The sequence below is a fragment of the Lithobates pipiens genome, unplaced genomic scaffold, assembly GCF_037356315.1.
Source record: "Lithobates pipiens isolate NorthernLeopardFrog02 unplaced genomic scaffold, aLitPip1_a1.2 Scaffold_19, whole genome shotgun sequence".
Classification (NCBI taxonomy): domain Eukaryota; kingdom Metazoa; phylum Chordata; class Amphibia; order Anura; family Ranidae; genus Lithobates; species Lithobates pipiens.
In genome coordinates, this window is record NW_027507764.1 from 506,605,284 (window position 1) to 506,631,618 (window position 26,335).

A 26,335-nucleotide genomic window follows, 5' to 3' on the forward strand; every position below is an offset into this window, starting at 1 on the left:
AGATCCACTCAAAACAGATGGATGGCGATATGTTCATCCATCCAGCGGATCAGATCGAATGAAAACGGACATGCTGTCCATTTATATCCAATCTTCCCATTGGGCTCTGACAGGTCCATCCCTACACAGTGAGCAGAGATGGACCTGTCATCCGCCAGCTCAGCGAGAATCAACAAAGCAATTTCCCACTGAGTGGATCCACCCTGTGTGAAAGGGGCCTTATAGACACACATGAGGCCGCCTGGGAGCGGGCATGAATGAATGCCCCCATAGCAAGTGGCTTTCTATGGGGGCATTTGGCAGGTGGTTGGGGACCCAAGAAGAGGAGGATCCGGACTGTTCTGTGCAAAACCACTGCACAGAGCAGGCAAGTATAACATGTTTGTTATTTTAAAAAAAGTGAGCCTTAAATATCCCCTTAAGGTAACTGATGCAATGGTTTGCCGTACTTGCTGGTAGAAGTACAAAATAAAGCAGGGCCCCAGGCAAAAAAACAAAATAACAGTTGAAATCTAATCCCAATATTAGATTGGTAGCCTATGCAGTAGAGCCTGTTTGACACACGTGCCCCTCTCTCTCCTAGTCTGCATCTTGTTTTGAGTGTTGAATTTGACTTTAATCTCCTTAAGCGCTATAGTTTCTTCACACCATATATATTAAACATCAGGGACAAAATATTCTGGTGCCAAATCACCAAAACATGGAACTGTTGTAACAATGCTAATATATCCTGTCAGATAAAACATACAACTTTGGTGATTAGTGAGGGTTTGGAGCAGCATCAAACTTTTCAAAGATTTGGCATACAGTTGTGGGAACAGAGTACCACTGCCACATTTAGCACACACCTCCCACTACTTCCATCTCCTAGCAGACACTTAAAGTGATTTTAAAATCACATTCTTTTGATTAAAATACTAAAGACATTTATATTTACCTGCTCTGTGTAGTGGCTGCTAACCTCTTCTTCTGAGGTCCCCTACTGGTGCTCATTGCTTCTACTATTTGTGTGCCCCCATAGCAAGAGCTGGACTGTGAGCATCTATAGATACACATGGCACAGGTTGGCCCCACCCCCTCTCCCTCTTCACAGGATTTGATTGGCAACAGCAGGAGCCAATGGCTCCGGCTGCTGTCAGTACAGCTTATGAGACCAGGAGGAGGGGTGAGAAGATTTGCAGCCAGACACAGTGCTGGAACAATAAAGGACTTGGGTAAGCGTTAAGGAGGGGGGTAACAAGCAGTTCAAGGTTCTTTACCTTAATGAAGAGAATACATTAAGGGGGAAAACCTTTAGTGTTTAAGTGTTTAGAACCACTTTAAATCTTAAGCCATGTAAAGCAACAAAGCCCTGAGGTAGAACACTGAAATGCAATAGCTGTGTATTCACACATGTTTTTACCAATAAAATCATGATGGTAGCATAACTGAAAGTTTGCACATTTTGATTCATGGTGTTGCTTACTAGTCACCACATTTCCCACACCTATGAGAGACTGACCACATTGGAGGTGCTCTTTAACCCTCCCTGTGGAATCTGAATCCACATCAACAGGAAATCCAAATTGTTTATCTATTTTAGGCCGGGTTCACACCTATGCAAATTAGTTATTAGTTATTAATTGTGGGTTTATTCGCATCCAATTCGCATAGCAGGAGAATGTGACCTGCTCTCTATGTAGTTGGTTCACATATCTCCGCAGCAGGTCCAGTGCGATTTGCTGAAAAAATGTGTGCCTTTTTTGGTGCGTTTTAGGTCTGAATTCAGCCCATAATTTTGGCTGAAATCGGACCTGAAATGGTGAACCAGCACACACCGGACACCTGCTGTGCTATGGATGGTGTGAACCTGGCCTGAAAGATCCATCATTGCCTCACACATCCAGTCCAGTGGTAAGACATACAGACATTTTTCCTGTGAAGATAGAAATCGTGCGAGATCCTGTATGAGAGCCTTTGGCGCAAGACATGGGCAAGCTTGGGTTTAGGGTATTGAAATGAATTTAGTTTTTCTTGAAAAAGGTAAAGATTACATTACAGCGGTGGTAGATAGGTATTTTTCTAGAATCAGACAGGACTTTCATTTTTTACCAAAAGGTACCCTTTAATTTATGTAATTTAGGGCCTGCTTTATTCCATCTGGGACATTGTGCTGTTATGATTTTACCCAACCGCAAACACGTCAATATGCTTCTGGCAAACACCCAAAGGCTAACTCTGCACAAAATCATATTGTCAATCCATGTTTTATTTTCCATTTTCATCTAAGATTCTTTTTGGATAACTTTGACATTTAATATTTGGAGGAAATTACAACAATATTGAGTAATATTGCCACGGTGCTGAGTCTCTGAAAGGAAATGCAGATTATCGCCTATCCGGTGTATATTATGAATTCCACTCTACATAGAAAGCACTTGTGGTTTTCCTGACATGCCGTTTTCTTTTTCTCCAAATAATTTCCATGTTAAATGAATTAATGAAGTGGGATTACCTGTAAGTCAAAACAGTGCCCGAGCTTGGACAATCCCTGCAAGTGTCAGGTTCATGGAATGTGGCATGATCTCATAGTTCTGAAATGGTTTCATTCCTCCTGATAATTCCACACTTGCCAAGTGAGTGAATTTTAAGATCTCTTAGCAGATTGCAAGATAAATGGGAATAATCCATTCTGCTGGAGAACGGGACTTCCCCCAGGCATTGCTTCATATTTGACTCACACTTGGGGATAAAGTAAGACAGGACAAGTTCTTATAATACCATTTTGTTACTGGGAAACCAAACCATCTCCCTTCTCTCTGCTAGGTTCAGATTTCCCTTCAATTCTTCAGCGAGAGGCAGTGGCTGCCACCGAATACTTTGTTTAACCTTGACAAAATGTTTTCTTAGTACGGTAACACAGTTCAAGTCAATGAAAATAGTTTGAAGGCGATTGCATTTCTTGTACATTCAGATCAATTAACTCCCTTGTTTACTTTGCCATGATTAAAATGAGTGTATGGAATTTCAAGGGCTGAAATGTAGAGGAGCTATACAGTAAATGGTTTATTCTGTTTATTTAACACAACAAAAGAGAAATAAGTATATTTAGAGCAAGTTTGCCGGTTACTGAATTACCATTGACACTAAACTTTTTAGGACTGTACGTCTTTCTGTGGCGCGTGCTTAAAGAAAAGCTGCAGGCAGGGCTAAAATCACAAGTAAACTTAAAGTTGAACTCTGGGCAAGCGGTTAAATACACAGTTGAAATACGTATGTGGGAACTGTTTTACTGGTCAAATAATTTGTATTTCTGTGCTGCCAACTGTGTGATCAGATAGCACAGCCAGATCTTTAACCTCCACTCCAGCAGAAGCGATCAAGCACCTGCTGATTGGTCAATGAAAGAGCCGTAGAACTGTAATAAGTCACCCTTCTGCTTACTCAGCTTTCACCTACTCTCAGCATATTCCCTCTCAACATATGTGGGTGCAGCTGAGCCCTCAGTGACTCCTATTGCTGGCTCAGCCTCTCCCAGTTTAAGTTTCCCTGTATTCTCAGACTGGCCTATGGGCTATAGTATGCAGTTTGCACATATCATCACTCACTCACCAGGCAGTTCCCAGAACAAGAATGGCGGAAACCGAATGAATAATTTATTGGGGGTGGGGGGGGGCGGTTACACCAGCTTTAGTGTGGCCTCCATCCAGTTCTGGGGACTTCAGGAGGGGAGAAGGGAGTGGCACCTTTTTTTATTGTAAAAGATCATCAACACTGGCACTTTGTTTTCACAGATGGACTATTCATTTAATGAATTGGCACTTTATATTTAGATGTGTATAATTTAGCACATGTTAATTATATAGAAGCAACACTAAGTTTATTATTTTTGTTTATAATTCCCAGAACGAGAATGGCAGAAAGGAAATTGACAGTTTTTTTTTTTGACAGTTTTTTTGGACTGTGTAGTATACACAGTGTACATACATGAGGGTGGAAACCTAGATTTTGAAATGTATAGGAAATTCTAAAGACCAGCATTTGCTGTTTTATTGCCACCACTTACTGGAACACAAGTAGAGAATTATTAGAAATCTGCATAACCAGACCATCAAAGTGACCCTCAACGCTGAGTTTAGGTTCAAACTGCTGTAATTCAATTTTGATCTGACTTTAAGTGCAGTTATGTAGTGCAACTTAGATTCTACTTTCAGGGCTGGGATAAGGGGTAGGCAGGAGGGGCAGCTGCCCTGGGCAATGTGAAATCATGCAGGGGAGGAGTATTTGTGTTAGAAGGGGGGATTTGGGGGCTACAGTGGGTAAGTATTCTTCTAGAAAGGAAAATTAGGGGGGTGCTAAGAGTGGTCATTTAGGGGGATTTGTGTTAGAAGGGGGGATTTGGGGGGCTTCAGGTTGGAAGTATTCTTCTAGGAGGAAACATTTGGGGGAGGTGCTAAGAGTAGTGATTTAGGAAGTTTTGTGTTGGGGGGATGGGGGGAGATTTGTGCTAGGTGGGGGGATTTGGGGGCAGTTTGCTGGGGGGGAGGGATTTTTTTTTTTTATCACAATAAAGGGGAGGGATTTGAAGTGGGGGGAGAGAAGATGTTTATTAGGAGGGTAAATTCTAGAAGTAGTGCCTGCTCTTTTGGTAGCCACGTTTTATATTGTGGCTTTGTCTTGTTTTCATGTTTTATTAAAATTATGTAATCTACAGTACAGTAACGTGATGTACTCATGGCACTTTGTTCTATATTTCAATATTCTTTGTACACCTTTGTATAACTTTGGAAAATCTTAATGAACATACAATTATAAAAAAAAAAAAAATGTAGAAGTAGAGAATTTGTGCTAGGAGGGGTGAAAATATTTTTTTGGGGGGTTGGGAGGGGGAGGCAAAGATTTGTGCTGAGATGGGGAATTTCAGCAGGGGTGTGGATGTGTACTGGGAGGAAGATGGATTTATGCTTAGGGGTAACCTCAGTGTTTTTGTTGGGAGATATTTGTTGACACATAATGTTCATACATCAAGGGGGACGGCACGTTGGCTTTGTCTCTAGAGGACTTTGTCCCGGCACTGGCTATTTTGAAGTGGTCTGCATATTCTATGTATATTCTATGGGGCCATAATTGTGCTGGAATCACACCAAAATAGTACAGGAACATTTTCCAAAACACTATGTTCTGAGTTGCATTGATGTGAAGGGTCACCATTGAAAACAATGTGATTTCTATTGTCATGGAATTCTTTGCGACTCAAGTTGCATCTGAAATCACACTAGTGCAAGTGAAAGCTTGTGCCTAGCCACTTAGGGCTTTTGTTAAAACTGTTAAACACCAACAATCAAAGGGGGGAAGCAAAAAAAGCCAGAATAACGTAGTCATTCCAATTGTGAATGGCAAAACTTAGAAGGATGTTTAACAAGTGCTTCATGTCCGGATCCCAGTAACAGAAGAAGATCCCCAATCACACTGGCATTGCTGTTTAGAGTAAAGTAGGAGGTAAAAGGAGCTGTGTACACACAACAAAGAGGGAAAAACCAAGTCCAATTGCTTTGTTTACCAAGAACACTTGTTTTGGACTGGGTCATAGACATTGGGTTATCTCTATGAGGCTATAATCTAGGGTCTAGGGGCAGCTTTACAATACCACCCTTTCAAACAATATATTGGTATAACGTAAATGCTGAAAATGTAAAAAATTCTGTGCCTGGATGCTAATGACAGGGTGGCATGACCGACCCGTGTTCAGCTATTGTAAGAGATGAGAATTTTACACTACTGCATAGCAACACACATTGAACTTTATTTTTTCAGAGATATCTTGCATAGTTTTATGCACCCTCATGATCAGGCTAACCCACTTCACGGGGTTCCGTAGCCTTTGTGGTACTCTGAGCTGCTGCTGCACATGTTCAGACAATAGAGGACTGTGCACGGACCTCTAAGAACCGCTAAACAATAACTAAGGCTTGTTTATGCTGTAAAATATCTCTGGAAACAATAACAGCGATGTTCCAGCTTCATAACCTTTTTTGAGTTCCACAGCAGTATGCCTGAATTCATATCTCAGGGCTTACTTGGCTCCCAGTTCTTTATGTCACTGTTCAAAGGGCGGCTCACGTTTGCAAGTTCATAGTGCATAGAATGCTGGTAATGCTGTAACTTTTAACTAAATATTCTGTTAGATTGGGAACTGATTAATACATAGTGTCACAAAACATATCTTTTCTCATGTCAGCTAATACTATTTGGGGAATGTTTTATGATTTAATTTGATATCTTAGACCTTAGCGCTATTAGAACTATTTTTTTTTTCTATCCATCAATCTTTGTCATTCCATCAATGGACACGTTTATCCAATTAGTTACTTAAAATATTAAACAGCTGCTCTGTGAAGCTTTTCCATATGTGGGATACTATCAGAATTCCACAGGAAGCAAAATATTGCATTTACTGTAGTTAAGGAAGATGGATCTTGAAGGTAAAAGGCACAGGTTTACATCCTAAATCTGTGCTGAACTAGTTAAAACTATAACTGTCTTTGTGACAATCATGGGCATGTAGACTATGGAATACCCTTTTCCTGCAAACACGTAAGGTGATGGGTTGAAGAAGATAATTGGGTTGAATAAATAATTGATACTACTCATATCTGTCCAAGGGCCCAGACTAAACACATGGCAACTCTAAATGCTAGAAGTGCTGACTTGCCAGAGAGAATCTTTATTGTGCACATATCATATTCTACAAATTATGTTTTAATAAAATTTAAATGATCACTATATTAAATAACTGGTCTGCACTTGGCTGCACTTGTGTTCTCAAAACTGATTCCAGTTTATACATCTTATTGCTCCATTGGGCTAAGCAAATATGTGCTTAAAAAGATACAAATGCAGGCTGACTTTCATTGTATATTTCGTCTGTTTCTTACACGCAGTGGGGGGAATTTACTAAAACCGGTAACATAAGAACACATCCACTTCTGTCTTCAGCTTGTTCAGCTAAGCTTTGAAAATGAAGAATGAAACTGAGTGGTTGCCATGCACAGCTGCACCAGATTCTGGCCGCTCCAGCCTTAGTAAATTCCCTTCATTGTGTCTTTACATACATGGTCAATCTCTGCTGTATTACAGATATTCCTCGTTTAACGACTTACCTATTTAACGACCACTCTGACTTATGACCAGCTCTCCCCACCCAAATGACGTGCTATACAGCATTGTATTGTACAGTACAGATTTTTCGTTTGTCTTCAGTACTTATGCAAATTAAAATAACGTTATTGAGCTGGAGTTTCGTGTTTAGACCTTTTTTTCACAATACAGTACAGTAGTTAAGAATGCTTAAAATATTGATTAAATCAAATATGTATGCTGCACTTCCAAATAGACTATACACTATGCGTATATAAAGTGTATAAATACATGTGCAAAGCATACAAATCATACAGTAATCAACACTGTCGTAACCGACTATAAAGGTGACAATAGTGCAACAAATGTATATAAAAAACGCAAATAAACAGATCTATATACGGTATATATAAAGTGCTAACGTGCATCCATGTGGTTAATAATTATACCACATTTGTTGGTTTCCATATATTCATATAAAAAGTTGATCCCCTGATTAATTAAAAATAAAAAGTGCTCATGTGAGTGACATCCAATTGTGTCAGTTCAAAAAGTGCTTTGAAGTCCATACGATTCAGAAACTGCTGTGTGAGTGATCCAAAGCAAGCTGCAGTGTTCTCACTCAATTGCTCCCCCTTAAGTAATAAACACTCACCTCAGAGCGTGTGACTTTGCATTTAAGCTTAGTCAGTACATGCCTGTGAACCACCTCAGGGCTCTGCAGTATTAGCAGAAACCTCGACCCATCAGTGCAGTCCCTCGATTTGTTAATAGAAAAAAGGACTTGCTAGTGTAATATAGTTTCAACAGTTTATTAATCACAATAAAACCCCCATATAGGGTATTCGCATAGGTCAGGCGCGCCAGTGCACCACTCTACATCAAGCAAAGCTGGCCCCATCACCTGGTATGGAATTAAAGGGGAAAAAACGGCATATCAGGCCCTTATCCGAGCACGCAACCTGGCCGGTCAGTAAAGGGGGTTGGGACGAGGGAGCGCCCCCCCTCCTGAGCCGTACCAGGCCGCGTGCCCTCAACATGGGGGGGTGCTTGTCCCCATGTTGATGATAAGGGTCCCCCGGATCCCAGCCCCCCACCCTATGTGAATGAGTATGGGGTACAATGTACCCCTACCCATTTCATCCACTGTGTGCATGAATATGTGGAACAGTACATGTGTCCTGTGTGTGTACATGTTGGGGAAGAGAAGAATATAGAACAGTTGTGGTGGTGGGAAGAAGTAGAACAAGGTAGCTGGCCTAGGGGAAGCAGAGAAGCTGGACTCATTGGGGAAAATTTACTAAAACGGATGCACACAGGATCTGGTGCAGCTGTGCATAAAAACCATTCATCTTCTAACTTTAGCTTGTTCAATAAAGCTTTGACATTAAAACCTTGAAGCTGATTGGCTACTATGCACAGCTGCACCAGATTCTGTGTTTTATAAACCTCCCCCATTCTTTACATGGCTTGTCTCCCACTACTCCTTCATCCTTCTGCAGGCAGTGGAAGCCTCCTAGAAATGAAAACATTTACTTTGTTTTTGTTGAAAGTAAATGGTGCATAACCATTTTTATATCACTGCAGACCAAAACAGTTGGCACTTTGTTACCGTGTGTTTTTTGCTACGTGTTGGAAAGTTGTGTTGGGTTGTTGTTAGGAATTCAGTTCGGTTCACACTGCTGCGAAATGGGATCTGACTTGTGAGACCCCAAGTCGGATGACATGTCAAATGCAATGTTTCCCTATGAGCACCATAACTGGTGCTCCACAATTTGCTCTGACTTTAGAAAAGGTTCCTGCACTACTTTGGGCCGACTTGGGTATGATTTCAGTCACTTGTACAGGTTTCTAAATAGCTTTTAAGTCTGATCAAATCAGCAGGAAGTCGCAAGCAAAGTGCGAAAGGAGCCTTAATGGCACCACATTGCGCCTGCAAAATGGATGCACATTTTTTAGTGTGTTGCTGGAGCACGTGTGATTTTGCTTGCAATCCCGCAACATACAAAGGTGAACCTAGCCCTACTCTTTAGATATGTTTTGCTTATTGCCTTGCTTTTCCCCTTATTTCAGTGCAGGAGTATGGACAGACTTAATTGACATTAAAATAAAACACATTGGGGGCAATTCAATAAAGCTGCTACTCCAGTTTTCTGGCAGTAATCCCTCTTGTTAATGTATTGGGCCAAATTCATGAAGCATTTGCAACCCTTTTGGTTCTGACATCGATTCCTACACCATATTCAGGTAGTTCTAAAATGTGCCACTTTTACATTGTGATGCAATGAAAGCACCAAATTCATAATAAAATACCAACACTTTGTATCTGACGTAAGTGGAGCTATTTTTTGGTATACAGGGTGAGAGAGAGACTGGCACAGATGGATTTTGGGAAAGTGTGTCGTGTGCATTCTAAAGGTGGTGCAGCATGTGCCAAATTTAAGTACAAGTTCTAGGCAGGTATGTGAATTTGGTGCACACGGTACCACTTTTAGAACTCATGAGACACTTTTGCCAAATTTGTCTGCTCCCGTCCTAATGAATTCCTGGATATATTCTCTAGGCAGCTTTCCTTGCAAGTAATTTTCTTCCAAAAATTTGACGGAAAATGTTCAATGGGAGCCTTTTGTTAGAAAATCCGAAGGTGTGTAGGCTACATCGGACAGTTTCCATCCGCATTTTCGGCGCACAAAATGAGATCTGGTTCTCAAATTTTCTGATGACAAAATCCATTTGTGCAAATTCCGATCACGTGTACACAATTCAGATGCACAAAGTGCCATGCATGCTTTGAATCAAGCAGAAGAGCAGCACTGGCTATTGAACTTCAATTTTTCTCAGCTCGTCCTACGTGTTGTATGTCACCGCGTTCTTTGACGTTTACGACCAACTTTGTGTGACTGTGTGTGAATGCAAGACAAGTTTGAGCCAACATCCATCGGAAAAAAACATGGGATTTTGTTATCGGAATGTCCGATCGCGTGTACGCGGCATTATAAAGATTTTGGTCAAGAAAGCACCTGTGCTTCTTTTTTTTTTTTTTTAAACATTATTTATTGGGAACTACAGAACCACACACTTGTAAAAAGAAATGGTGCTCAGAAGGTATACAATTAAATAGTTCTAATGGGCAACAAGGCTTTTTTAGCTGCTTTATTTAATTTTTTTTTCAGGGAAGCCAATGATTATACAACATTTGTATTTTTCTTTCGAGTGCAGTTACAAGTGAAATGTTAACCTTACAGAATCTGTTTCACAAGCTTGTTGTTTTATTCGTTTGGCCCGGTCAGCTTTGTCTTTAGTGAACCATGGAGCCACAGTAGCTTTACGTTTGTAATGTATAGGGAGAGCTACCGTGCCAGCAAGTCAAAGTCTAGCAAATTTAAACAGACAAGTGTATTCCTCAGTGACAGTGAGTTAGCAAGTGCTGTGTTTATACGGGTCTGGTTCTCACTCACACTGGGACTTCAGGCAGAAGCTTTGTAATTCTTTCTGCTCCTATTTGTCTGTCTTGTAGTGTGTATCACTAATCCATTATATCCATTCCATTCACTATTATGTTAGCTGTATACACAGTGGAGTTGGTTTACTAAGGAAGCAGAGGCTGTTCGCTTGAATGATAGAAATAAGGTAAACCTGTGTTTACTTTGCATACCCAATGGTGTCTGATGGAAATTTCAAAAACAAGGTATTTGCTAGCATGTGATTTGATCATTGTTTCAGCTTCACTGTGTTTACTAAGCTCAGTAAACCTTCATTTTGGAATGTGAATATTCACTTTCCTAAATGAACAGTCTTCACTTCCTTAGTATATAAATTCACTTTATACTACTAGCACTGATTTTTAAAGTAGAGCTAAAGGCAAAACTTTTTTTTTAGTACAGTAAGGAGGGAGTGTTCTAATCCCTGTCAGTTTTTTTTGCCATCTGTGTCTCATTGGTGAGATGTTTAATCACTTCCTGTCCTATAGCCACAACAGGAAGTGAAAGAAAATCCCTCCAATCCAATTTGAGAGAATCCCTGGTTGTCATCAGAACTAGTGTGCACATTGAAAGGTTTCCCTTCTGGCGGCAACTCCAAATATGGGATTTTCTTTCACGCTCAGTGATAACGGTAAACGGCAAATAGAGAGAGTTAATACACCTAACAGGGACAGAGATAGCAATAAAAACCTGACAGGTGTTCTAATCCCTCTCCACCCAACACCACCCTCCCAAGAAAAAAAAAAGGTTTGCCTTTAGTTAAACTGAAAAGCTGCAAAAAAAAACACATTTAATTTGTCATCATGCATTATCGCCTAAGGCTGGGTTCACATCATCGCTGCATACGGCTCCCAGCAGGGGTCCGGTGTGTCCTGGTTCACCATTTCAGGTCTGATTTCAGCCCAAATTTTTGCCTGAATTCTGACCTGAAATGGACCAAAAGATGCACAGGTCTCCTGTACAAATTCGTACCAGAGCCGCTACGGAGATATGTGAACCAGCTCCATAGAAAGCTGGTTGAAATCTCCTGCTATTGCGAATTGGATGCAGGTTCCCCACATCCAATTCGTATAGGTGTGAACCCAGCCTAAATTCCATATTTTCTGGAAGACTCTTTTGGGTTAATTTACTAAAGGCAAATAGACTGTGCAAAAGTGCAGTTGCTCCAGAGCTTCATATGTGAAGCATAAGCTTAACTTTGCAAAGAATATCCAATCATGTGGAAGGAAAATAAAAAAAAAAAGCTTTTTTCTTGCACATAATTGGATGATGGAAGTCTGCTTATTTACTAAGCTCTGGAGAATCTGCTTTTGCAAAGTGCACAGTTTGTTTGCCTTTAGTAAATCAACCCCTATCACTTTTCACTATTCATTTCACATTGCCTGTGGATCCCAGGGTGACAGATCGAATTGGTAAACAGCGTGGCATTCTAGGTCTATGAAATTTGCTTGTCCTTAAAATAAAAATGTTCTTTCCCTTTACCTGCGTCAGTGTAGTAGTCAGCATGTGGACAGTATAAGGATAGTGGTTTGATTGGCTCTGCATTGGAATTACGCGGTATAACTATTAAAGCTGGATACTAGAGGTGCTCAAATCAGTTTCATCACTGATCAAATGGCCCCATGTGTCAACATCATTCCATTAAAGGGAAACTATCACAAAGTGAAATATCCCAGTGAGAAGCTTCAGATGGATGCTGCCGGTCTCTGATTTTCAGACCCCATGTTTGCTTCATAGAGCTATGAAACGGAATTTTTCCAGATTCACTGCAATTTAAACAATTGTCCATCATTGTGCAGCTTCTATAAGAGCGTCTTATACAACTGTTTTATTTTGTGACAACAGTGCAGATGTCTTATATTCTTTTTGGGAAGCTTATATTTCAATTTTTAACAGAGAACTACAGGTAAAAAGATATTTCAGTGTTGAACATGTAATGTAAGAAAGCCACATGGTTTACCTATCGGGTTTCTGTATACACAACATTCCAAAATGATTTAATCCAGTAGTAGGAAGTGAACCTCCATGATAGTCCTCTTCTGAGGATTCTAGACTGCATAATAACCATTACTCATTATCCAAAGAGGGTCCCGTGCTGAGCATCTGCCCTGCTGCATTGGGATCACAGGAGGTTGCTCCGCGGGCACCATTCAGGGAACACCTTTTTTACTTGAATCCAATGAATAGATGAGGTGGAGAGGGTAGGGCTCTTGCATCACAATTTCCACCATGTTCAATCAGAGAACACTTTGCACTCTTTTACAAATGTTTATTGAAAACTTAAAGTGGTTGTAAACTCTTACAACACACTTTGACCTACAGGTAAGTCTAGATTAAGGCTTACCTGTAGGTCCAAGAAATATCTCCTAAACCTATACGGTTTAGGAGATATTTGCCCGAAGACAGGCACCGCTGTCTACGGCGCATGTGCCGTAGACAGCAGCGCACTGAACGCGGCATTTTTAACGACGGAGCTGCTGCACGTGTCGGCTCCCGTGCGCATGCGCGGGAGTGACATCATCACGGCTTAGCCGAATGACAGCGGCGGAGCTGCCAGACCCCACCGAGAAGATGGATGCGCCGGACTACAGGGGACAGCGGTGACTTCGCTGGTTCCTGTGTCAGGTAAGTGACACATAATAGACTACTATGCGATGCATAGTAGTCCATTATGCTTTGCCTTTGCAGGGAATGAAAGAGGAAGTAAACCCATCAGGGCTTACTTCCTCTTTAAAGTGGTTGTAAACCTCTGACATAAAAAACAAGCATATCCATCTATAGTGTGTACCTCAATCGAAAGCACTGAGTGATATTTCTATCTGTCTGCCCTGCTATCTGCAAGAGTCATTTCTGACAGCTAATGCTGACTCCAAGGGATGGCGAGAGACAGGAGAGGGGGGCTTCAACACACAGCCTGTTATTGACAGCCTCAGCTGTGCATCTTTGCCTATGAGTTTGTGTGGAGGGGGTGTGTCCCTTTCCTCCACTTAGGTTCCAGATTACACTCACCTCCCTGCTATGTTCTCTGCAGTAGGCAGTGTCAGATTTCTGAACCCTGTCTGCTAGAGCTCAGAGATGCTATGCAAAATGTTCTTTGAATGACTCTGGAGAAGACATATCTGTAGATAAACAGTTACAACTGATGTAGGAGGATTTGTTTAATCTCTGTTTATCACCTGAGACCAATCACTGCACTGGATATATATAAGGGTTTACAACCACTTTAACTAAGGTAACATCATTGTCAATGACCTATATCAAACTTAAGTGGACATATAGAAAGGAAAAAAAAGTATATAGTACAAAAAATAAAAACCGCAGAGGTGATCAAATACCACCAAATAAAGCTCTATTTGTGGGGGAAAAGGGACATCAATTTTGTTTGGGTAGAACGTCCCACGGCCGCACAATTGTCAATTAAAGTAACGCAGTGCCGTATAGCAAAAAATGGGCTTGGCATTTAGGCTGGGTTCACACCGCCGCGGCAGCGAGAACCAGATGTGATTCGCACCGCACTGCAGTGCAAATCACATCCGAACTCTGTGCGATGCAAGTTCAGCCATACAGATAGTATGGCTGAATTCGCATTGCACCCGCCGCAAACTCGCACGGGACCCTTTTTTTGGTCCGCAGCAGAATCGGATCGCAAGGGTGTTCACACCATGCGATCCGATTCCTGTCCGAGTTTGCAGATCGCACTGCAATATGCGGACTGATCTGGGGGTGTCATTAACATTTCACTGACACTCCCAGCAGTCCGCATAGGGCAGTGTGAACTGCCGGCGGGAGGCATGCGATGCAGGAAAACGCCGCGGATTTGCGGCGTTCCCGCATCGCTCCGGTGTGAACCTAGCCTAAGGGGGTAAAAACCTTCCGGGCTGAAGTGATTAAAGTGGTTGTATACCCTTTCCTATACCCAGGGAAGTAAACAGCCTCAGATGATGCACAGAGATTAAACAAATCTCCCTACATAAGTTTTACATGTATATCTGCTGTCTTCCCCTTTCTACATTATTTGGAAAGTGCAGATTGTGTTAGAAATCATTTTTTTCCTTTTTGACCAGTGGTTGGGAAGTCTAGGCTTACACTTTGTGAGAGCTGATTGGAGGAAAGGCACACCCCCCACCCCAATCCACATAGGCAGAGGAACTTAAGCTGGCCATACAATTTACAATATTCTTATTCAATTTCCTTTAGATTTACCTTCAACTGTGTAGTACAAGGGCCCGCCTGATTGCACACAAACTGAAAGTGTTTAAATTTGACCTCTTATTATATGGTTTTGGTAAATCTAAAGGAAATCTATAGAAGAAAATTGTATAATTTATGGCCAGCCTAAGGAACATGTAGAACTGTGCTCCGAATAGAAGAACTCTCTACTTATCTACCTCTAAGCTCCTTCCCAAACTCAAATTGTCAGCTGCTGTTATCTCAAGTGTCTGAAAACTTGTCAGAAGTGACTCTGCTGATAAAAGAGAAACGGAGCACCAGAAAGGCACTACACTTAGAGCTTTGGCGAGCGATAAGTAAACACTACAGATATGTGTTTACGTCAAATTTCATGAATGGGATTTATAATCACTTTAAAGTGATTGTAAAGTCTTGTGTTTGTTTTCTATAAAATAAACAAACATGTTATACTTGCCTGCTCTGTTGCAGTAGATTTGCACAGAGCAGCCTGGGTCCTCCTCTTCTCGGGTCCCTCTTCTGTTCTCCTGGTCCCTCCTTCCTGTTGGAGTCCCTAACAGCAAGTAGCTTGCTATGGGGGCACCCAAGCGGAGCTGCAGCTCTGTGTGTCCATTCAGTCATGGAGCTGAGGTTCGGCCCTGCTCCTTCTCTTTCCTGATTGGCTAACAGACTTTGACAGCAGGGGAAGCCAATGGCACTGCTGATTTGTCTCAGCCAATCAGGAGGGAAATTCCTGGATGGCAGACACACTTGTGGACATCGCTGGACTGAGCTGGGGCTCAGGTAAATATTAGGGGGGGCTGAGGAGGGTTTCTGCACACAGAAGGATTTTTATCTTAAAGTGGTTGTAAACCCTTACAAGCCACTTTGACCTACAGGTAAGCCTAGATTAAGGCTTACCTGTAGGTCCAAGAAATATCTCCTAAACCTACACGGTTTAGGAGATATTTACTAAAAGACAGTGACAGCTGTCTACAGCGCATGCGCCGTAGACAGCGGCGCGCAGGCGCACTATCGCCATTAGCAGCATGCCGCTGCTAACGGCGATATGCCGTTAGTGGCGGCTCTCGTGTGCATGCGCGGGAGTGACATCATCGCTGCTCCGGCGCTGTGAGTGGCCAGAGATACCCGAAAGAAGATGGATGCTCCGGACTACAGGGGACAGCGGTGACTTCGGTGTTTCCTGTGTCAGGTAAGTGACACATAATGGGCTACTATGGGATGCATAGTAGTCCATTATGCTTTACCTTTGCAGGGAGACAAAGAGGAAGTAACACCCATCAGGGTTTACTTCCTCTTTAATGCACAGAATGCATTAACATAAAAAAAACCTTCTGACTTTACAACCCCTTTAAGGCTGATCTCAGTTTGACTATCTTTTAGTTTGTAAGCTCACATGAACAGGGCCCTCTTAAACCTATTGTATTATAACTGTGCTGTCTCCCTTTATATTGTAAAGTGCTGTGCAAACTGCTGGCGATATATACACCCTGTATTGTAGTAATAATAATAATATTATAATAATAATTGAGTCACTGACCTGGAACAGTCATGCAGACAATGAAGTCTGCAGCTCCATATTTTTGCCCTTACAGGTTCACTTTAAAACTTTAGCATTTGCTGTGCTTCCTTTGTTTACAGGAAGATGCGACAAGAGAGTCTGTAACGCTGGTCGTTTAGCAAAGACCTTGTGGATATAATTTAATATTATATAGGTTTGTTTCTATTTGCTATGCTTTGCGTTATCTGTAGCCACCACAGCCCACCTTACTATGAAATATTTCTACTGACTTCTGTTTCCCTTCAGCTGAAACAGCCCAGTTTCTTAATCGCTTTGTTGTGTGAACCCATATCAGCGCTATTAGGAGGCTTTCAGTCCTTGCCATAAATCTGTTATTACCAAAGAGCACAGTAAACCTTGAAATATCTTGTAGTAGTAATAATAGTGATAAGATTACAGGCCGGCTAGCTGCAGCACCACTGTCAGTCAGCGCTTCAGAAGCCACCCACCGACTGACTCTGTTCTGTTTGCTTATGTCTGTTTTCAGACCGATGACAAGGACACTGCACATATAAGGGGCTCTTCTTACAAAATCCTAGTACATGACCTCCCGCAGTGCAAACTAAACAAGATTTATAGCACAGAAAGGCCTGTATGATCTTTGTGTAGGACATTTCTTTTTAAGTCTATCTAAACCCAAGAACAACAATTTTATATATTGCAGCTGACTAGTCTTAAGATGTGGTGGCTGCATTTGTTTACATTTTAAGGCTTTATCTCCTTTATTTTCATCTGGTGATATTGCCGGTAACACACGTTTTTCCCCCACTTAGAGATTATTATTTCGGATATTTATTTAGCACACACTATTTGTGTAGCACTTTACTTATTGTACATTCACATCAGTCCCTGGTATCAAGGAGCTTAAAGTCAAAGGTCCTTATCCAACAAGCATACACACACATATATAAGTGACAGTTTGGACAGGTGTCAGTTAAAGTAAAACTAAAGGTAAAACTTTTTTTGTTTTGGATAGTGTGTTTGTCACATTTTTATTGTAGTCTTTGCCCTCATTAGGGAGATTTGTCCCCTCTGTATGTCCTGTTTACCGTCATCACGGAGAGTAAAAGTAATAGAAAATCCCAAATTGTGGATTGTCACCGGAACAGAGGGAAACTCTTTCATCCTCTGCCCCAACAGCCCTAATCTTCTGGTGCTGCAAGGCTTAATACAATACACTGGACCTGTCATAGGCACTTGTCAAGACCGTTGCCACTGCCCGTCCATTTAGTCCCCGCTTGTATTCATTAACACCATAATTCTAGCTTCCTGCAATTAAAAGCACTATATGAATTGAGGAGGCAGGCTTTTCATTCATCCATCCTCCATTCATAGAGTGCTTTTCCTGGAAGTTATAATAAGGGCTTATTGAAAAGGGGGTTGGAAAGGGTGGACATAGTCCGCACTCTTGACAGTGCCTATGACAGGTCCAGGGACTTGTATTACTCCCGCAGCAGTTATCTTATAGTGGAGGGAGCCAAGGATGGAGTATATCAAGCAGTCAGCAGCAGGTACACTTCTCATTCAATCAAAGCACCATCCCTTGTGCTGATTTAATAATAAAACAAATAATAAATAACTCGACTTGGCCTTTAACCTACGAGCATGTCTTTGGAATGCTGGAGGAAACTGGAGTAATGAGGTGAAACCTACACAAGCACAGGGCGAACATGGAAACTCCATGCAAATAGTTTCCTGACCAGAACTGAAACCGGGACCCCAGTCCTGCAAGGCAGAGATGCTAACCACTAAGCCACTCTCTGGCCAGTTCCCTAGGGTAACAAAACTGTATCTGTGGAGAAGCAGGGTTGCCACTCTAGGACAGGAAGTGTGTTAGGAATACAGAACTATTCCCCTTCTCATCATTATAATCTTATTTTAGTAGAGTAGCTAATAACGATGCTAACTGATAGGAGTCAGCAGAGATAAAGAGTACAGGACTCACAAGAATTCTGGAAACATCGACAAGCATTTTTTATTCACCTATTGAGTAGATAATGAAAATGAGACTTTCATTGTTAGGATTTACATGCTCCTTAAAGTGGAAGTAAACCCTTCTATCGTTTTCAGTCAAGGAAGCTGCCATCTTGGCCTCTAATGATTCTTCAACTGCCATAATGCTGCACATGTGATCAGTTATGAAACCAGACATTGGATGGTTTGAAAGTTTAGTTGAGAGCACAACCAATGTGAAAGTTAGCATTTCCAACATGCCGGGAATGTAAGTGTTTTTTGAAACTGGGTTTACTCCCGCTTTAAAAAAGGAGTATAGTAAAAGTTTTTTGGACATACTACTCTTGTCGGTTACAGCAGTACACTTACGCTGAGACAACAAGCCAGAACACGAATTCAGCTCAGATGAATCACTTGCTTGTTGTGGGTCAGCTGCTGCTGTAAAATATATAGTGATATGGAATATATTGGTATTGTGTCAAAGAATTAAAAAATGTTTCCTCTTTAATGCCTCTGTGATAAGTTGTAGAAATAAAGTTGGTGTTGTTTTTTTGGCGCAGGGAAGAGTTAATACCCCTTGCAAGTTTCTAATTTTGCTCTGTGTACCATTGAGGACATTTTCCTTCATTTCCTGTCCAGGAGAGACAACAGAAAGTCAGAGAAAATCTCCCAAAGTGAGGCAAATTGCCCTCTTAATTTTCACTGGAACAAGTGTCCCCATAGGAAGATTGCCTCTAACCACTTGTTTTTGAAAAAGTTGTAGGATTTTGGATTTCCCCTCATTTTATTTCTCAGTGACAATGGTCACCAGTACAAATGGAGGGACGAATGGCTAAGGGTCTAACGCGTCCCCACTCTATTCAGAAATATAAAACAAAACCGTTTTGCCTAGAGATACACTGTAAATATTTCTATAAAGCTGTGCAACAGAAGAAAAAAAAATTAAGCGCATAATGAATTGTGTGTCACCAAAAAGGTTAAAATATTTCTCCCCCCTCAGGAAGCTAAAAGGCTTAAATCTTTTCATAAGAATGATAATGAATCTGTAATGACAGAAAGCAGTGTATTTATGACCCTAACTGTTTAATGGATGTTCTATCTCCCTGCAGCTGCTTCACATCTGTATCGAGGGCTGGGGAAACTGGCGCTGGTCGGAGCCCTTCAACGTGGACAACACTGGGACGTTTATCCGAACGATTCACTACAAGGGCAGGACTGCAACTCTGATCATAAAAGTAGAGCAGCTGAACGGGGTGCAAAAACAAGTATGTAGAATACCGCGTACATAAAGATTGCAATGTTGCAGGGAGCGATCATAGTAATGCAAACATGTATATTAAATTCATGCTGTCGTCAGAAGTAATCAGAAGGGGAAAAAGTTTTAGTTTTGGGGCCAAAATCTTTTTATTTTTTTTTGTTTTGAGTTGGAAATAATAAAATCCCTGTTAAGTTTATATTGCTGTCCATGTCTCTGCTGAGGAGATCCAGTCTATTTGTCCTGGGGACCATTGTCATCTGTGATGGATAGTAATGGAAAATCCAAAATTGTTTAAATGTTATAGTTGTAAGAGGAGGCAAGAGGAAATCTTTCAATGGTTAGGCATTGTCTGTTACAATGCCTCTCTAAGGCTCCTTTCACACTGGGGCGGTATTCAGGCGTTACAGCGCTAAAAATAGCGCCTGTGTAGCGCCTGAAAAAAACCGGCCCCTTTCACTCCAGTGTGAAATCCGGAGGGCTTTCACACTGGGGCGGTGCGCTGGCAGGACAGTGAAAAAAGTCCTGCTAGCCGCATCTTTGGAGCGGTGAAGGAGCGGTGTATTCACCGCTCCTAAACCGCTCCTACCCATTGAAATCAATGGGACAGCACGGCAATATCGCCAGCAAAGCGCCGCTGCAGCGGCGCTTTGCGGGCGGGTTTAACCCTTTTTCGGCCGCTAGCGGGGGTTAAAACCACCCCGCTAGCGCCCACAGACCACCGCTAAAACGACGGTAAAGCACCGCTAAAAATAGCGGAGCTTTACCGCCGACGCCCGCACCGTCCCAGTGTGAAAGCAGCCTTAGAGCTGATTTGCACAGGAACAGGACATGAAGTGAAAGTAAATCTCTTAAAAGGACAACCGTTCCTTCACAGTGCATGCGCCGATGACATCATCAGCGCAGTATACAGTACTTTTTTTTTCCTAAACGGTGAAGTTTATGTGATAGTTACAGTACTTATAGGCTTACCTATAGGTACAAACATTAGAGGGAAGTTTACTTCCTCTTTAAGTGAATAACATTAAACTTAAAGGATATGCTACTGACGACTTGGTGCCAGATTCCACAGCATACCTTCAGAGGTCTAATGGCATCCATGCCACAACGGGTCAGGGCTGTTTTGGTGGCAAAAAGGGGGCCTACTCAATGTTTGGTGGGTGATCTTAAAGTTATGGCTGATTGGTGTATGTCCAGCCTAACATTAGACATCATAAGATGCCAATTATTAGCAAGAAAAGACTCTTCTGCACCCCTCCTTGATCTCATTTCACTTTGTTTCTTGCGCCTGAGATGGCCTTTACTGTAGCAGCCGTCATGGGCAGTGGCATAGCAATTGGCATGGCTTGGTTATTAAATCAGGGAAGGTAATTCTCCTAACAAAGTTGAGCCTAAAGCAGAGTTCCACCCAAAAGTGTCTCCCCCCCCCCCCCCGCTGCCACATTAGGCACCTTTCGAGGGGGGAGTGGGAGGGGCAGATACTTGCAGTGCAATATCAAACTAGGGGCACTGAACACATAGTATGATTTTCTTTTTCCCTACCTTTTTATTACAGAAGGTTCCTTCTCTGAGTCCTTTCAGCCACTAAGAAGTGTTCAAGTGTAAGTAAACCCTCCTATAGTTTTCAGCCAAGGAAGCTGCCATCTTTGCCGCTGTTTAATCTTCAACTGCCATAATGCTGCACATGTGATCCGTTATGACACCAGCCATTGGATGGTTCAACAGTTTGGTTGAGAGCACAACCAACGGGAATGTTACATTTCCGTCACGTGCCAGAAATGAAACTGTTTTATGGATGGGTTTACTTCCACTTTAATTATGTTGGCTCCAGTTGTGCATTGCACATCTGGCCTATATTTCTGCCTCATGACGTGGACATGGCTGCTTAGACTACTTAACCACAAGGGTGGTGCTGGGTGAATGAGGCAGCTAGTGACACAAGTTGTATCCTGACCACAATGGGTTTAGGATGTAGACTAGGTGTTTGAGCATGGTTATCAGGTTCTCTAGTGGTTAACCCCTTCACTTACATTTTTGCAGTAATCAATGCAATTTTATAGCATTGAATGCTGTATTAATGCCAGTGGTCCCAAAAATGTGTCAGAATTGTCCGATGTGTCCGCCATAATGTCTCAATCACGATAAAAATCGCTGATCGCCGACCATTACTAGTAAAAAAAATATATATATATATATTAATAAAAATGGCATAAATCTATCCCCTTATTGTGATTTTTTTTTTACCAAAAATATGTCGAAGAATACGTATTGGCCTAAACTGAGGGAAAAAAATGTTTTTTTATATATTTTTTGGGGGATATGTATTATAGAAAAAAGTAAAACAAAAATGCGTTTTTTTTTTTTTCAAAATTGTCACTCTTTTTTGTTTATAGCACAAAAAATAAAAACCACAGAGGTGATAAAATACCACCAAACTAAATCTATTTGTGGGGGGAAAATGGGCGTCAATTCTGTTTGGGAGCCATGCCGCATGACTGCGCAATTATCAGTTAAAGCGTCGCAGTGCCGTATCGCAAAAAGCGATCTGGTCTTTGGCCAGCAAAATGGTTCGGGGCTTAAGTGGTTAAATACATGTCATCATGAAAACAGTCTGGTACAGTGCTATGCATAAGAGCAGCATACAAGCAGCAAATATAGAACTCATCACGTACATGCATGCAAGATTACCATACTAATGTTTCTTTAGTGGATAGAACACACATAAAACTCCTACTACTAGTACTAAACAATTCCTGAGATGTGTGGCCTTAGATACTAGGTTGTTTACAAGAAAAAGTTGCTTACCCATAATGTTCATCATTTCCATGAATTGCCTCGGCAGTCTTTCCCTAATTAGTTGTTGTGGTGCGAGACCTGGAGAATCTAACCATGGTTGCCACATGTTATAAAATTTACCTGGTACCTCTCTATGCTGATAGGTACATTTTTCCCTAATTAACATATTATTCACTTGTTCTACCCACTGTCCCCTACTGGGCACTCGAGAGGACATCCAATACTGGGCTATCAACTTACGAGCTACGGACAACAATCTCAGTACAGCTGTGTGGCTTTGTGGTGTAAGTGGTTCTTCTAAGGCACCCAATAAACAGACGAAGGGATCGTTCGAAAGACGCAACTGAAAAACTTGTGAGATTGAGGAAATAACCTCGGAATAACTTGGGGCACCTCCAAATCATTTCTAACAAGTCTGCATTATCTCTTTTGTATTTTCATACATAATGGGGAGCTTCTGTTATACAGTTGGATAGGTGTCCTATATGCCCTGTGTAATAGGTAGAGGTGGGAAAGTTTTTGCAAGGCTGACAACACCAAGGGGTTAGATGTCAGTTTCCCCATCAATGGGTCCTAAATCTTTTTCCCAGCCCTTCCTTTATAAATGTGTTCAGGCATCATGGGTAGATTGAAGGAGAATAGAATATCCTCTAGAAATCATCCCTTTTTTGTTTTTTTTCTAGCAAAACCCCATGCATTAGTGGATGCTCAATAGCTGTTAATGTAGTTCTACCAATCTAAGCCTGGCTAGCACTCCTTAATTGCAATTCATAAAACTGGCTCCTGCGGAAGAGCAAACTCCGACTGTATCAAAATCATTTTTAACCAAGCCCCCATTCAATTCTGTGTCTCTAAACATCGTGGAGAAATACATTTTTAAAATAAGTAACAAAAGTAGTTTTCTGAGAACGGGTGAGAGCTTCTTACAGTGTGCATTAAAAGCATGTCAGTTAGAAGCTCACCTCGGTACTTGGCTGGAGGGATGTTCAGCATCATGTAGCCCTTTACTCCTCTAGATCTACTATGGCCTCCCATTCATTCATTGGATTTCAGTGGAAATCTCAGCATCAATTAGAGTTGAGGTGTTGCATAGGGCAGACAGTATGTAAATGGGGTCTGCTCAGGAATGTCTACTCCTCCAAACTGTCATGTACATTTTGATGATATCCTCCTGCTTGCATGAGTGCGTTTGAGAGGAGCACTGATGTAGGGTCCTGTGATGTTCTTGGAAGCTGTGTACCCTACTTTCATTGTTCTGTGTACATTGAGCTTTTAGCTTGATCTGATGGAGGAGCCTTTTAAGACACAAATTGTCCAGTATGTCAAATGTTGATTGACAACCAGCGTGCTTTTACTGTTTGAAAAGATACATGGCTTGATTATATGTATTTTTATTACATAGAGGAAAGATTAAGTAGAGCTTCCATTTTTAATTGCCATTTGTTTCTTACATGTCTCATTATCTCCCTAGGTGATAATCTGCGGAAGGCAGATCATTTGCAGCTATTTGTCAGACAGCATTGAACTGAAGGTAGTCCAGCACTGTGTGGGACAAGATGGCAATGTTGTGGTGCGAGAGAATATTGAATGCCTAACAGAAAAACAGAAACTACCATCTTATGTACTGGAAAACAGTGAGCTTACAGAACTGTGTGTAAGAGCAAAAGGAGAGGAAGAATGGTCTCGAGATGTCTGTCTGGCTGCTGATGCTACTGAACACAGCTTCTTCATTCAGGTACGTGGAAGTCAAGCATGCCCTAAGGTTTGTCATTGATGTCAATGGATTTCATTGTGTAAGTAATTCTAGGCAGAACTTAAAGCAGTAATAAACCAAATCGCAAACATTTATTATATTGCAGCTTACTAAGTATTAGATGTGATGGCTGCATTTGTTTTGTTTTTTCCCCCCTTATTTTCACCTGAGGATCCAGCCAGGAAGTCTGTTGTTTTCCAAAAGTACATTTTCTCTTGCAGATGGAGCAGTTATAGGAATTAGACCAACTATTTACTACTGACAGGGGTGCTTACAATGATCAGCTTTTATGTAAAAACCTTTATCCCAAAAACTTCCTGTAATTGGTTATAAAGTGTGAGCTGGAGATTGTCTTTAATTTGTTAGTTTATCTGAATCTGCTAGTACATCTGACACGTCTCTCCCCCTAGATTAACAGTGTGGCTGTGACCCTGTGCTCATTCATCCAGACTGGGGGCATTAGGTATGTTACTGGGCAGATCATCAGGTGAAAACATAGGGGGGTAAAACTAAAGCCATAAGAATTCCCGTTTGCAGTTTGCGAGAAGCCATGTGGGGGACACAGCAAACATGTGGAAGAAGGTGTTCTGGTCAGATGAGACCAAAATTGAACTTTTTAGCCTAACAGCAAATCAATGTGTGGCAGAAAACTAACACTGCAAATTACTCCGGACACACCATCCCCACCGTGAAACATGGTGGTGGCAGCATAATGTTGTGGGGATTTTCTTCAGTAGGGTCAGGGAAGCTGGTCGGAGTTGTCAGAGTCAGAGTTGTTGAGAAGATGGATGGAGCATACAGGGCAATCTTAGAAGAAAACCTATTACAGTCTGCAAAAGTCTTGAGACTGGGATGGAGGTTCACCTTCCAGCAGGACAATGACCCTAAACATACAGCCAGAGCTACAATGGAATAACTTAGATCAAAGTATATTCATGTGTTAGAATGGCCCAGTCAAAGTCCAGACCTAAGTCCAATTGAGAATCTGTGGCAAGACTTGAAAATTGCTGTTCACAGATGCTCTCTATCCAAACTAACAGAGCTTGAGCTATTTTGCAAGAAAGAATGAGCAAAAATGTCACTCTCTAGATGTCTAAAGCTGGTAGAGACGTACCCCAAAAGACTTGCAGCTGTAATTGCAGCGAAAGGTGGTTCTACAAAGTTTTGACTCAGGGGGACTGAATACAAAGGCACGCCACACTTTTCAGATATTTATTTGTAAAAGAAAATTGAAAATCATTTATCATTTTCCTTCCCCTTCACAGTTATGTGCCACTTGTGTTGGTCTATCACGTAATATCCCAATAAAATACATTTACGTTTTTGGTTGTAACATGACAAAATGTGGAAAATTTCTAGGGGTATGAATACTTTTTCAAGGCACTGTATTTGGCTGCCCTTTGGCTAAATTGAGAAGGCCCCAGACCCATTAAACGTTTGGCCATAGATGGCAGCTGCTATGGATAGGGTGACAAGAGGAGTGTAGATATTACTTCCCTAGAGGAGGGTGCACTAAAGGTCTAAGTAAGTCTGTCATAATGTGTAGGTATGCTGTGCATTATTCAGGTGTGCCAAGGACCACTACGAATTTAGTTCTACTGTAAGTTGGGTCAATATACTGCTAATGTTATTTAGAAGGGGACGTGGCCAGGACCGGCACGTGAGCAGCTGCATCTCACAGAGATCCCGCAGGTTACCCTGATTTGATCCTGTTTCCGGCTCAGATACCCCTGCACACGGACTCCAGGCAGCTCCAGAAACTCTTGCGACCACACAGTACCCCCCGGTATGCTTGACCCGGTGATGGTTACAAGGGGAAAGAGGACATCCAGCGTCCAGAGATCCAAAATAATGCCGACGTGATGTGCAGACAATCTTGAAAACAGGCTGAGAAGCAACAATGTTTGTATTGTGGGTATCCCTGAGAAACAGAGGGTAGAGACCCCACTGATTTTGTGTAAAGATGGATGCTGGAGGTCTTTGGGAAGGAGTCATTTACTGCTCTGTATGTGGTGAAGAGAGCCCACAGAGTTCACACAAAGCCCTTGCCACAGTGGCACCCTCCCTGCGCCATTTTGGCACGCATGCTGCACTACAGAGATAGAGAGATCATCCTGCACCTGGCCTGGGAGAGGCAAAATATATGGTTCAATGGAGCACGTCTCCTTCTACCCTGACTTTTCTTGTGACGTTAAGAAACGCAGGGCCTGCTTCGCTGGCATGTAAAAAAG

The 26,335-nt window shown here is 41.8% G+C and overlaps 1 protein-coding gene across 3 annotated transcripts in view; it reads left to right on the top strand.

Annotated features, from left to right (window-relative positions):
• Positions 1–26,335, top strand: part of VPS13B (vacuolar protein sorting 13 homolog B) — a 1,337,220-nt gene that overhangs the window by 1,183,839 nt on the left and 127,046 nt on the right. For all 3 annotated transcript variants that reach the window (XM_077493096.1, XM_077493095.1, XM_077493097.1), the window contains 2 exons: positions 19,410–19,565; positions 23,823–24,086. In XM_077493096.1, the coding sequence (XP_077349222.1) occupies positions 19,410–19,565; positions 23,823–24,086 (420 nt within the window). The remainder of the gene's footprint in view (positions 1–19,409; positions 19,566–23,822; positions 24,087–26,335) is intronic.